Source organism: Cricetulus griseus, chromosome 4 (assembly GCF_003668045.3).
Source record: "Cricetulus griseus strain 17A/GY chromosome 4, alternate assembly CriGri-PICRH-1.0, whole genome shotgun sequence".
Lineage (NCBI taxonomy): Eukaryota > Metazoa > Chordata > Mammalia > Rodentia > Cricetidae > Cricetulus > Cricetulus griseus.
Window position 1 is genome coordinate 57,027,868 of NC_048597.1, and position 13,736 is coordinate 57,041,603.

At 51.5% G+C, this 13,736-nt stretch overlaps 1 protein-coding gene across 4 annotated transcripts in view; it reads right to left on the minus strand.

Moving 5' to 3' along the window:
* Zdhhc19 (zinc finger DHHC-type palmitoyltransferase 19) overlaps positions 1 to 13,200 on the minus strand; it is a 62,274-nt gene extending 49,074 nt beyond the window's left edge. For 2 of the 4 annotated variants that reach the window (XM_035444632.1, XM_035444633.1), the window contains exons 1-8: positions 13,075 to 13,200; positions 12,820 to 12,967; positions 12,362 to 12,483; positions 11,733 to 11,872; positions 10,957 to 11,129; positions 10,532 to 10,637; positions 7,619 to 7,704; positions 7,095 to 7,284 (exon numbers count right to left, since the gene is read on the minus strand). In XM_035444632.1, the coding sequence (XP_035300523.1) occupies positions 7,095 to 7,284; positions 7,619 to 7,704; positions 10,532 to 10,637; positions 10,957 to 11,129; positions 11,733 to 11,872; positions 12,362 to 12,483; positions 12,820 to 12,965 (963 nt within the window). In that variant the 5' untranslated portion in view covers positions 12,966 to 12,967; positions 13,075 to 13,200. Of the gene's footprint in view, positions 1 to 6,400; positions 6,604 to 6,658; positions 6,827 to 7,094; positions 7,285 to 7,618; positions 7,705 to 10,531; positions 10,638 to 10,956; positions 11,130 to 11,732; positions 11,873 to 12,361; positions 12,484 to 12,819; positions 12,968 to 13,074 lie in introns of those variants that run through there. The other 2 variants (XM_027412849.2, XM_035444634.1) reach the window with 2 other exon arrangements.
* Between the last annotated feature and the right edge of the window lie 536 nt (positions 13,201 to 13,736).

Genomic DNA, 13,736 nt, shown 5'->3' on the forward strand with positions numbered 1-13,736 from the left:
TGGAACACACTTTGTGGACTTTTCTCTTTCTCACACTAACTAGGGCTCCTCTTTCCCAGTGGCTGTTCCTGCCCCACTACTAGAATCTGGGCTAGCCCTGAGCATCTGTTCATCTTGGGTACAGCATCTCTACCAGGTTCATTCCAACATGGAAAACGAGGACACAAAGTCCTGTGCACTGGAGAAGCCTCCAGGAAGCCAGGCACGCCCCCTGATGGGACCTCAGGGTTAATGGGTGGTAAGAAGAGTCTGGCAGAGCACTGAGTCAGGAGAAGTCACAGTGTGTTTGACCCCAGAGGTCAAGGGAAAGACTTTTCAGGAAAAGGGTGTGGCCAATGGTGCCATAACAGCTGGGGATCAAAGAAAAGTGACCTCAAACAAAACAAAACCAAACCTGGGCTGGGGATGCTTCTCAGTAGTTCTGTGTGCATAGTATGCACCTGGCCAAGAGTTTGATCTCCAGCACAGCAAAAGAAAACAAAAACAGACCAAAGTAGGAACAGCAAGTTCCATTAAGGTCTCTGTGCAGCAGCCCTATGGGTGGAGCTGGAAGGGTGTGGGCCTTCCAACCAAACTCCAGGGGGTGGTCCCCCGAGACCCCACTGAGCAGAAACAGGGTGGGATGAAAATCAAACAAACTGCTCCTTTAAAGCCACCTGAATGTTTTAGAAATGTCTGGGTTTGGGCTTCTCTTTCCTGCAGCAGGATATTTAAAGAAAACAGATCTGAAAGGCTTCAGGTCCACAGCAAAGAGCCCCTGTGTGCCTCCTTCTGGCCTTGGCTTTGGAAAAGGCTGCTTTCCTCTTTGCTCTGGATTGTGCCCAAGGCAGCCAGAACCTCGAGTCTGAGCCAGGCCAACAGCCCAAGTCCCTGAGGCTAGTCAGAGTGGACTGGGCACAGACAGATCTCATAGCCATACAAAGGCTTTCACCCCAGTACCCCACAGCAGGGGCTTGGGGACTTCAGACTGCAACCAAAGGGCCCACTCCTGTCCCCTAAGACCAAGCCTGGCTCCCTCCCTTAGAAACAGATAACTTGGCTAAAGGAGAGAGAACCGAAGGTCACTACAGAAAGGTGATCCGGGCTCAGTGCCTAGGAGTTAAGGAGGTGGCCTACCTGAGGTCTTGGCTGTTTCCAAGTCATCTCAATCCAGTGTGTGTGAAAGGGCAGAAGGCCAAAGAGAGCAGACAAACACAAGGGGACGAGAACCCAGGCTGGTGGCCCAGATGTATATTTTCACTATTTGAGAGACTGAGACAGGAAGATTGCAAATTCAGGCTCAGTCTGGGCTAAAGAGCAAGTACCCGTCTATAATGTCAATAAAAATGGGAAAAAGGGACAGTACTTTTGTCTAGCATGTATGAAACTGTGAACTCAATCTCCAGGGGTGGGGTGGGAGAATCCTTCGAAGAGTCCCGAGTCTAAGTAGACTGAGATAGTTGGTCCTCCAACTGCCCCCCTGGGCAACCATCCCACCTTAGTCCTCGTCCAAGAGAAGAGCAGTCCACACCATCCAACAGTGCATCCAAGAGCAGATATGGGCTCCACTCTCTTGTCGGCAGGCTGGGAGCTATCTAGGACACGCTGTAGGGAAGCATCAGAGCCTGGTCCCACCCTACATCCCCAGAGACCCTCTCTTGCTGTCTCCACAGCACCTTGCTGCTCTGACAAGGATGGGGCCAGCTGGAGGGTGTCTCTCCATTTTTGCTCTTGGCTCTCAAAGAGATCTAGAAATGAGTGAGCTGGGGCAATTCCAGCTCAGTCCTCTACACAGCATGTGTACCTTTCCTTGCTGACTCCCTTGCTGCTAGGGGACGGAGGAGGGTCAGCATGACTAAAGCTCGGCAAACGATCCTAATGGGCCAGCCACTGTAGCGCTGAGCTCAGGTCAGAGCCCTATTCATGGAGCCAGAATCCTAGGTATGAGGGGCATGGTGGCATAGGCCCGTCATCCCATCTGCTTGGGATGGGAAGTTGTAGCAGGAGGATCACAGGTTGAAGGCCTGGCTGGGCTTCAGACCAATTTCAAGATCAGCCTGAATAACTAGTTGAGACCTTGTCTTAAAATCTAAAACTGTACCTCAGTGATGGGCACTTGCTTTGAATACATGAAAATTTGGTTTTGAGTCCCAGCACTTAAACATTTTAAAAGGAATGCCACGTCAAGGCAAGAGGAGTTGGGAACTGTCCAGGGTCACACCCACAAAGGTACTAGCAGTGCCTTCCGTGTGTGGATTAAATGAGCCAACGCAAGCCGAGCATTTAACCCGATGCCTGGCACACAGAAAAGCATTCAAAGTGACTGTAGTTGCTTTCGTCATCCTTATGCTCCTGCTCACTGATGCCAAGCAGCGAGGTCTCTAGGCCCTTCCTGTTTACCAGACAGGACCTGGCCCAGCTTTCTTAGCACAAGCAGACACCTGGAGACCGCCAAGGCTGGCCTTTCATGAGGTGTGTGACTCCAGGGAAAGCCCTCCCTGATGCCCACATCCTTGGTTTCCTTCTCCCAGAGAAATGAGGTGGCTAGATAGCCCATAGGGCCCCCCTAGTTTGGAATCTCTGATTTCCATAGCAAAACAAAATTGTTCCTGTCAGAAGGCCTTTAGGAGCGGGTGCCTGGCGGGGGCTACAGAAGCCAAGCGGAGCAGCAGACAAAGGCACCCTGTGCACAGGATGCCTCCAGCCCTGGAGCTCTGTACCCAGATCCCACAGCTTCCAAGAATCACAGTTAGACATCCTTACTTGAAAGTCCTCCTTGGACTGTGTTCCTGGAAGCTGTCATCCAGGAAAAGTCGGGGAGAGGGTGGGGGGGATGGAAGGGATGGCAAGCAGGAGGGCAGCATGAATGAGCGCGGTAGGAAAAGAGGACACGAGGAAGAGGAAAGATACAGGGCCTGAGAGCAGAGTGAAGATGTGACAGGGGGTGAAGAGGGAGATGGAGCCTGGGACACCAAGAAACAGGAGCCAGGAGCAACTTCGGCTTTTGACTTCCTTCAGCCTAGGCGCCATGAACACAAGCAACTAAGCACAGGTAACCCACTGTTTGCTTAACCAGAGTGCACAGCGGTGGCCCAGGGAGGGAAGCCACAGGCTACTGCTCTGCAGGGAAGTCCCAGCTTTTACCCCACCCCCACCCCTCTTCCCCCCAGTCTGCACTCCAGTCCCTTTGGCCTGGAGACACCCCAGGGATTGACTTTCTGTTAAACTTCCCCATAAAGCAGTACTCTTTCCCCCACAAAGGATCCCACTCTAAACTGAGCAGCAGTGGACTCTGTTGTCATGGTAACTGACATTTTGAAGTCCTAAGCAGGTCACACAAAGCCTTGCCTCCTGCAGCCCCTGGGTCACACTCTGATGACACCACCATTGATTAAGCAGCCCCTGGCTAGTGCTGGAGTGTGGCTCTGCCTGGTCAATGCCCATGACAATGCTGTGCCTTGCGACCTCTCATCTCCTTTCATAGAGAAGCCCACAGTCTGTCTTCACACTGAAGAACATGTGGTGGGAAAGGTCATAGAGGGTTTCAGCTCTCCCTCTTAGCACGACCAGGGGAAGTCACTAGTCTGTTGAATGGTGAGTTCCTCATCTCTAAAACAAGAATATCAATGTTGCAGGGCTGTTGTGAATAGCGTTACACAGGCCTGACAGGACAGTAAGCAGGAGAAATGTCACCTGGAACCAGGACTTCTTCCCTGGGCTGTATCTGTTTAAGAACTAAAGAGACACAAGCCCAGACGGAGGTCTCTAAAGGCCTGGCACCTGACCCAGGTGCCCATGAGGGTGACCAGGAAGGTGTCAGTGCCCTGTGAGGTTTGAGGAGGTGGCCTTGACTCTCATTCTACATTGTCTCCTCTGCCTCTTCATCCTGCCTTGCCCCACCTTCAGCCACTTGCAGGGCCCCCTCTTGGGTGGGGTGGTTAGGGCAGAGCAGGGTGGAGTGAACAGGAGGCAGCAGGAGCCATTATCAGGTGGCCCAGGATGGAGAGGGCTTCAGCAGCCTCCTTATCAGCTCCCGAGCGCGGCCCCAAACTGTGATGCACTGGCTTATCAGCGGAGCCTGGGGTGAGAAAGCCAGGTCCCCCGCAGCTACTGCTCAGGCTCTCCTGCTGGAGACCTGAAAGTAGGCATAGCAAGTGGCCTTCTGGGAAACAGAGAGACTCCAGGCATGTTGCCATCTCTGCCATCAGGTTATCTTAGCTAACCACTTTACTCCCTAAACCATGACTGAAACTGGTGGCTGGCAGTGCGCTGTGGGATGAAGGGTGTCTGACCCCTGTCCTCTTCTAGGAAGGTCAAAGCCAGTGACTCTCCATGAGGTAAATGACTCTTGTGGAGACCTCTGGGATGAGCAAAGGGAAGTGACATTTATCTACTCTGGCATACATCACTCAGCTTTGCTTTGTCTTACCCTACAAGTCTCCACATCCCACAAGGCCATGAGGACCACTTTGGAGATGTTTTTGGATACCTATTCGAGGCTCTAGGAGCTGGCTGGGATCCTGCAGAGGGTGCTCCAGCAACAACTTGGTACATGGTTATTCCTGGCTCTGGCCCTCACTCTGAGGGTGGCAGGGTTTACTGGGCATGTGGCGAGTAGGCCCCATTATGGGGTTCTGATATCAGCTCTCATCCTATCTGTTAGCCAAGGACTGGGTGGGGTACATCTGAGAACCAGAGGCAAGTTCCGAAGAAAGGTGGGGGCAGCACAACCGAAGCCTTCCAGCCTGGAGGGAAGGACACATGAAGGGGGTGTAAAGTTTAGAGGAGGGCAATGGGCATCAAGGGCAGGTGGTCTAGGTCCTTCTCAGAGCTGTAGAAACCCTCAACTGGGAAGAACAGAGACCCAGGATCCTCACCCCAGAGCAAGAAGTGACTGCCTTTGGAGGAGTCGGGCCTCTTTGAGAATCTGAAGAAAACTGCATCCTTGCCCAGTGGGGAAACTGAGGCCTTAACAGTCAGGGAGGGTAATGTAGCATAAGCCTCTGAGGGCCCATTGCCTGAGGCTGGATGAGTCTCCTGCATACCTTGAGGCTAGGAACCAATAAGCACCGTCCCAAGCCAGGCAGGGCTAAAGGCAGAGTCACTTGGAAGGGTCCCCACACCTAGTTAGACAGCCTTCCTGGTGGAGCTGGGACTTCAGCAGGTTCAAAGGTTCAAAGCCAGGTTCAAAGCCAGGTTCAAAGCCAGGAAGTTGCAGTTTTGGCCCAGGCTCCTGGGCCCCTCTATTCCTCTGACCCAGACTACCTGGAGAGCTCTCCTTTGGAGGAAGTAAGCAGGAACACCCCCAACCCCCCCCCCCCCGACTGTCACATTCTTGCCATTTTCTTGGAGCTGGGATGTTCCCCTCTGCACACACAGGATATGCACACCCAGGTATAAACACACATCTGGGCTCAGTGGCTCAAGGACTGTTTCTGTCCTTGGCTGCCAAGTAACCACAGAGCTGCCTTAGTTCTACAGTTAAATGTGTACCCATAATAGCCCAAAATGTGGTCCCTGGAACCATCTGGAAGGGCCAGGCTGGGCTGAGATTTTTGTTTTTGGTTTTGGTTTTTTTTAAATTTTTACTTTATTTACTTATTTATTTCTTTAGAGACAAGGTCTATGTAGTCCCAGATATCCTGGAACTTACTATCTAGACCAGGCTGGCCTCAAACTCACAGAGGTCCTCCTGCCTCTGCCTCCCAAGTATTGGGATTAAAGGGTCCTGTGGCTTCCAGGGACAGGTGCGGAGGGATGGGGAGTTAGAGGAGGGGGGGGCTGATAAGGGAGTGAAACTGGACTTCACTGTCTAAAGATCTGGAGAGATGGCCTGTACTACACAAGGCCACACCCACCGTGGTCACTAGGAAAGCCAGAGTTTAAGTGTGCTCCATCATGCACCCCCAGGGACCTGAAGACTCACAGGACCTTGTATCACACCAGGGAGTATGGGGTTACATCAAAAAGGAGACGCGGTTGCAGGAAAGATGCAGGCTTAACATAAGACTGAGCACCCCATGTTTCTCCAGGCCGCTGGAAGGGTCCCCACACCTAGTTAGACAGCCTTCCTTCAGAGCCGCAAGATCCAGTGCTGCAGTGCTAGGGACCCTGAGCGAGACTTGCACGTTCCCGGGCAGTGGGTGCCCTCTGCAGCCAGGTAGAGGTACTGCAGGGCGGAGTCCGCATCCTTCCCCAGTGCAGACATGACTGGTGGTTTTTCACTGCCAGCTCTCATCAAGAAGACTGACTGAAGTTAATAGTGTCCGTCCATCATAAGGATGAGAGAAGCTTTAATGTCCTGCCCAAGGTCATGGGGCCAGGTAGTGATAAACCCTGTGCTTGAGTCTCCAGGGATCCTGGCTCACCCATCTCTGGAGGTCTTTGTCCCCAAGCCCCTTGAACAGGCCTGACACCCTCATCAGAAATCAACAACCAACATTTAATGAGGACTGGTGGGTGCCAATACTCCCTCACCAATGAAACAGCCGGACCTGGGCCCAAGTGGAGCACGAGGATTCAGACGGGGAGGCAGAGATTCAGGTGGTCCAGGCTCTGCGTGCGCCAGGGCAAGCCTCGTCTAGGGGACTCTGACAGCAAAGACAGCTGTGGGCTGGCCTCGATCTAAACACAGAGTGGGCACATGCAGGTTCCCCCAGTCTCCCCAGCCAGCCCCTGTGCTCCACCGCCTCCCCAACTCCCCATTGACTGAGCCGAGGGGAAACTAACGCCTCCACAGTCACAGTCACAGTTTGGGTGGGAACCTGTGGTGACTACCCCCAATTGTGCTCCTTACCTTCCACTTGCATATTTTTCAATGAAATTGGACCGTGTGGAAAATATTTGTCTAAATAAAGGAATATTCTTCAAAACAGTATAAACCATGGGCTAATCTCTGTCCTCATTAACCTCTGAGGAAACTGCCACAGACCTAGTGACTGGCCCAGATCCAAAGTAAGTTGGGGATGTGGTCTTTGCTTCTGGCAAGCGTCTGAGAATGTTCTGAAAGCCTGTGACAACCCTCATTCAAGGTCCCTCCACCAAGTTCCTAGTAATCCAGCTTCATGGCCAGCCCCACCTGGGGATTTCCTCACAGATACCCTGGGCCTTCTTACCTCTTGGAGAACAATGGCAGCCTCACCACTTCCTAGGGGCCCCTTCCCTGCTGTGCTCGAAGATTGGGGCTGGGGGCCATGGGGGCCTGGAGAACCGTGTTCAGGAGGGCATGGTGGTGAGGGCTGTGTCTTCTCATGGATCCAGCCTGTCCCCACTGGTCTTTGCAGACAGATAACATCAGACATATACCTAAAGAAACAAGCCAGATGCAAGGAGTCAATATCCTTCTTAGCCAGGGTCCCATTCTCCCTCTCAGTTTGGGGACATATCCCCGGGGGTCAGCCCAGCCCAGAGCTAGGCTATCCTCTTCTGACTGCAGCTCCCTCACTCCCTCAAGCCACAAGGGCTCACAGAAGGGCCCAATGGTGGTAGGGGCAGGGGCGGGGGGGGGGGTGGAAGGGGAGGCTGGGAGCAGACCCAAAGGAGAGGTCTGAACAATGCAAGATCTGAGAGCTTGGGTAAGGGGCCACTTCATCCACCAGCCCTGGGGTCCCCCATTCAGATGTCTCGTTTCCCAACTCACTTGGGACCCAGTGGTGCACACATAGTTAGATACCAGTTCCTGGCAAAGCCCTGGTCAAAGGGGTTGTATTCTTGATGGTACTTGCACTGGAAAGGTACAGGGATGGGAAAATGTCAGAACTGGCCAGTCCCTCATGGCAGCAGCCTGCCCTCAGTCAGCTCAGCTCCAGCTGCCACCAGACTGCAAGGGAGGGCAGGGAAACCAGAGTGAGCTGGACTCCCATGAAGAGCAGCCCAATGCTGCATAGCTTTGCCAAGGCTGATGTTGACACTGTACCCACCACGGCTCTCCTCCCTCGCCTTCTCATTCTGTAGCCCAGTCTTGCCTAGAACTCACTTTTGTTGCCCAGACTAGCCCCAAATTTGCAATTTCCAAAATATGAAGCAAAACTGTCCAAGACAGAAGAGGATAAGCAGAACTGTGGAACCCAGAACTAAACCATGTCTATATAGCCAGTTCTGTTTTTTAAAATAAATATGTAAAGCCACCACAATGGAGGAAGGAAACCTTTCAAACAAATGGTGCAAACAGATAAGCAAACAGCAAATCTTCGGGACTGGAGACACAGCTCAACAGTTAAGAGTACTCACTGAGCCAGGCAGTGGTGGCACGTGCCTTTAATCCCAGCCCTTGGAAGCAGAGGCAGGAGGATCTCTAAGAGTTCAAGGCCAGCCTGGTCTACAGAGTGAGTTTCAGGACAGTCAAAGATACACAGAGAAACTCTGTCTCAAAAAACCGAGAGAGAGAGAGAGAGAGAGAGAAAGAGAGAGAGAGAGAGAGAGAGAGAGAGAGAGACTCACTGTTCTGGAAGATGACTCAACTCAGGGTCAGTTCCCGGCACCCACATGGAGGCTCATAGCTATAACTCCACTCTAGGGGCTCTGACACCCTCTTCTGAACTCCACATTCACCAGGCATGTACATGGTACACAGATGTACATCCAGGCAAACATTCATACACATAAAAAAATAACTGATAACAAAAGCAATCCACATACAGAATTTAACCCCAAATAAATCAATCTAAAGGTAGAAACTAAACCTGCAAAACTTCCACAGAAAAGCACATGAATAAAATTTTGTGACCTTGGATTAAGCAAGGATTTAATAGCGACACCAAATACACATGATCCATTTTGGGATGCCTACACACACACACACACACACACACACACACACACACACACACACACACAAGCACTCGTGTGCACACACATGCCATGCATAAGCATACAGGCATATGCACACAAATACTTCACAGTTAAAAACTGCTGCTATTTGGAACACACTGAAAAGAAAATGAAATAACAAGCTATAAATTTTGAAAAAATATTTTAAAAACACATACCTAAACCCAGAATATACATAAAAAAAACCTCTTAAGATACAAAAGGAAAGTAATCTGAATTTTAAATGGGCAAAATATTGAGTATACGTTACATCACTCTCATGAGGAAAATAAAATCAAAGCTACAGGATATCACCACACATTTACTAGATGGGCTAAAACAAACTAAACAAACCTCCAACAGTGTCAAGTGTTGGCAAGAAGGTAGAGCAACTGGAATTCTCATATGTCATTGTATGAATGCAAAATGCTGTTTTGGAAGACAATCTGGTAGTTTGTCATAAACACACAGCTGCCTCATGACTCAGCAGCGCCACTTCTAAGAATTTACACATGGCCCGGCGTTGGTGGTGCACACTTTTAATCCCAGCACTCGGGAGGCAGAGGCAGGCGGATCTCTGTGAGTTCAAGGCCAGCCTTGTCTCCAGAACCAGTGCCAGGATAGGCTCCAAAGCTACACAGAGAAACCCTGTCTCGAAAAACAAACAAAAAAAAAAAAGAAAGAAAAGAAAAAGAATTTACACAATAGGAAAGTTTAGGTTCTGGACACCAATGTTCGGACTGAGTGCACTCCATAATTGCCCCAAACTAGAAATGACGTAAAAATCCTTCAAATGGACAATCTGTAGAGCATCCATACAATGCGATGTGATGCTGCACTGTGATAAAGAGTGATAAACTGACAATAACAGTATGGGTGAATCTCACGTGCGTTGTGCTAAGCAAGCCAAGGCAGACTCTAAAAACAATGACTTCATTTATGTGGGATTCTAGAAGATAAAACAAAACAACAACAACAAAAAAACACTAGGGGTGGAAAACAAACCAACCATTATCCCAGGCTGTGTTAGGACGACAAATGGACTACAAAAGGCCTTTGAAGAATCGTCTGGAGTAACGATGTACTATTTTCAGCTATCCTTACTGTGACTTCCGGGTTTCCATCAAGGCTCTCTCCCACGCTCTACTGGCTGCTTTATGTGACCGGCCCTGAGGGGATCTGCTTCAATTCCCAGAGCTGTCTTCAATTCCCAGTCCCAGTCTTTTCCCCAGAGCTGTTTCCTCACTCTCCTAGTAGCATTGTACTTCCAGCCAAACTTCATGACATTAACTCCAGCTGAGTGGTAGAGCATTTGCCTAGCATTTTCCAGACCCTAAGGTTCAATCCCCAATACTGGAAGGGGAGAAAAAGGTCTATTTTCTGGTGAATCCTTTCGCAAAGCAGGCAACACCCGATCTTTCAAGTTCCCACTAGGGCACACAGAGTGGCGTTTCGGGCCAGTCTAACTCTTAGCTCCTTCTCTCGGCCCAAACTACACAGGCCTGTGGTTCTGGATACGTGAGAGATGCAGCCTTAAGCCCAGTCCTCAAATGCATGCAGCGCATCAGGACAGAGAGAGACCACCGGGCTCCAGCAGGTGGCGCTGTGGTCCGAGCTGCTGCTGTGGCCTTGCAACCCGAAGGCCTTAACCCTCAGGGCCAAAGGCAGTGAAGGATCAGATCCAGAGGGCCCAAGATGCTCCCCATAGCCAGACATCCCGGCGCCCTCGCTCCGCCCCACATACCTTGCTCTCGCAGGAGCGCTCCGCCGTGCTCACAGATATGGCCTGGATCAGCAGCAGCAGGACCAGCGGAACCAGGAAGCCCGCAGAGGGCACAGCCACGAGGATGCTGCCCAGCTAAGGAGCCACGCCCGGTCCAGCTCATCCTCCCCTCTCCACTATACTCCCGCCTCCTTATCCCACCACGCTGTGGCCCTGCTTGACCCTTTTAGACCTTAGTCTGTGGCCCCACTAGGTTCTTAATACTTCTTAGTATTTGTTCTGGGTTTTTACTCCGTCCATTTCCCTACGCTCGTCTGCCCACACTGAGCCTCTCAAGTGGCTTCTCCGGTTCCATCACTGGCTCCACCCTCTGAGATCTCATCTCTCACCTGCCTCAACCCCTCCCCCACTGCTCCTCACATGGGTTCTTGGACATGTGCAGATACGCCATAATCTTGTCCATGGAGAAGGGTAGATGGCTTGTGCGAATTAGGAACATCAGGCAGGTGATCAGCAGGGCGCCTGAGTAGAGGCAGAGGGACAGGACCAGCAGCATGAAGAGGCGGAAGTTGCGGTGACCAATGCAGTTATTAACCCACTTGCAATGGTGATCAAAATCCTGTGACAGAGAGGGGGTTAGGCCTCCAGGATCTGTCCCTTGACCCAGCTTCCATCACCCAAACGACTCGGCCTTCTAGCCACTTACTCTTGCCCCCCCCGCCCCTCCCCCACTGACTTTCATCCCCAGGAAGGATCCTGGTGCTGACATTTCCAGGTACAACACAGTTAAGACCCTGTGTCTTGAGACGTGTCCTGTGTAGCTTTCGGTCGGACATAGACTATCTCTGGGGCCAGCCTCCCTCCCCACATTTGTAAGCTGGGATGCCAGTACATGTGAGGCAAGCTTGTACAAACCAGGAGGCCCAACTGAAGGGTTTAGATACCCGGTGACTGTCTTCCCTGTCCCCTTCCCCAGGGCCAGAACAAATGAAAGTGCCCATGTTGACATGCCAGCCTCCCTGGACAGATAGACACAGAGGCAGTGACCTGTGTGAGGGACCAAGAACAGGCAGACATGCAGTCTCATTCTTGACCCTCACCAGTCACGGAAAAGTCTTACGCCCACTCCTAGGCCATGTGTGAGGGGGCTTTAGGTTCTGGCCAGGTCTAGATGACAAGTTAGCAAATAGGTAGTCAGCAAGGGGGAGGGGGGTGGACTCACTTCCACACAAATGTTGCACCAGGGGCAGTGGTAGGTCCGGGGTGGGCGATGAAAGCAGCACTTTGGACACCACTGCAGGCGGAAGGCTCTCCGGTTCACACTCACCACGTGCACCGTCATGGGGTCCTCGTGGATGGAGCCTGATGCAGAAGAGGGTCAGGCAGTAGCCTTCACACAGTTGCTCCAGGCAGCCCTACAGCAGCACTGGGTGCTGGGAATGTGCGAATGACAAGGGAATCCCAGTCCTAACGGAGCAAGCTGACCATCAGAGAGAGAGAGAGATGGTGGGGGGCATGCTCCAGCTAGCCTTGTGTATAGAACTCTGCCTTTGAAACAGCGGTAGCATTTGAAGCTTTTGTGTGTAGTGGGAAGATGGAACGAAGCTGTACAGTTTGGACAAGCCTACCGGCTTCCTTCTTCAGCCTTGTGAAGCAACTAGAAAACACCCAGGATCCTGCCCCACCCCCTCTCTCTCTCTCTCTCTCTCTCACACACACACCTTGGTGGCTCAGGAGATGAAATGCTAGAGCCAGAACAGTACTGCCATGGGGTATAGCAGTCCCCAGGCTAGGGGTAGGGCACTGGCCTTTGGGGTGCCACCCCCTCTTTCCAGGGGGTTGAGCACTTACCTCGATGTAAGATACCAGGATCTGAGAAGTTGAGGGAAACGAGACTGTAGAAGGTGAGGATGAAGAGTGGACCTGTGATCACAGGAAAGAGCCACTCTCCGTTCTGAGCCAGCCACCTACAACTGAGACCACAGCCACTTTCAGTCATGAGCTGGAGTAACCCCAAGCTCCTTCCCAGGCCCTGTCCAACTGGGTCAGGATACACAGAACTTAAAGCCAACTCTAAGTATCCAGGCGAGTGACAGACTCACAGAGGCCCCACCCAAATGTCACCGCATTACCAGCTACATTTACTCCCCACCTTACCCCCATGCACCAGTTCTCCAAAACTCTGCCTACATTTCCTTTTTAGTAGACAACTGTTCCCCAGGCCTTCCGCATGCCCTTGCCTCTGTTCTATCTTTATTTTCCATCCTGTCTCTACATAAGAAACCTAATAGATGATATGGGACACTCACGGGAACCCGAAGAAAAGGCCACTCAAAAAGACCAGCAACATTACATTGAAGGCAGCAAACAGGCTCGGGAGGAACCATGACAGGGGGACCACAGGCATCTGCTGTGGCTCCTGTACAAGTGTCATGGCGTCTTTTATGAGAGGCATGGCTAGGACAGAGGAGATGGCACAATTGGCCCAGTGCTTGCTGTGCCAGTATGAGGACCTGAGTTCAATCCTCAGGTCCCATGTAAAAGCAGGGTGTATTGGTATATACCTTTAGCAGCCACAAGAGGATCTCTGAGCGCTTATTGCCCAGGTAGTCCAGCCAAACGGCAAGCTCCGGGGCTCAGCAAGAGACCTTGTCTCAAAAAGTAAGGTGAGGTTAATCAAGGAAGACAATAGATGTTGGATCTCTCTCTCTCTCTCTCTCTCTCTCTCTCTCTCTCTCTCTCTCTCTCTCTCACACACACACACACACACACACACACACACACACACACACACAGAGGCGGGGGTGATTATCATACTCACAGGGCAAGTGTGAGCCACTAGCTACTCTTTCCCCTAATAACTCCCAGAATTTCATTGCCATAACAACACAAGCCACAGCCAAGCAGAGGAAAGGTCTCAGTGTGATGTCACAAAGGCAGAGAGATGGAGGCTCTGTCTGCTTTTGGTCACTTTCAGTACCAGCCCTCCTCCCCTGGGGCTTGTCCCCCAGAGGGTCACGTGCTGCAGCCCTGTTGATGCGTTGGAGATCTCAAGAGAGGGGTTACCAGGGACACTGACTGACTTTCAAAGGGGTCGATGTAGTCTTCATGCACCCGCATTTAGCAGGTCGTTATAAAAAGCACAGGACTGACTTCTCCCCAGTCACAGAATCTCTTGGTCATGTGACTTCCTGGTGAACAAACACTACTTCACCCCAGACAGAGC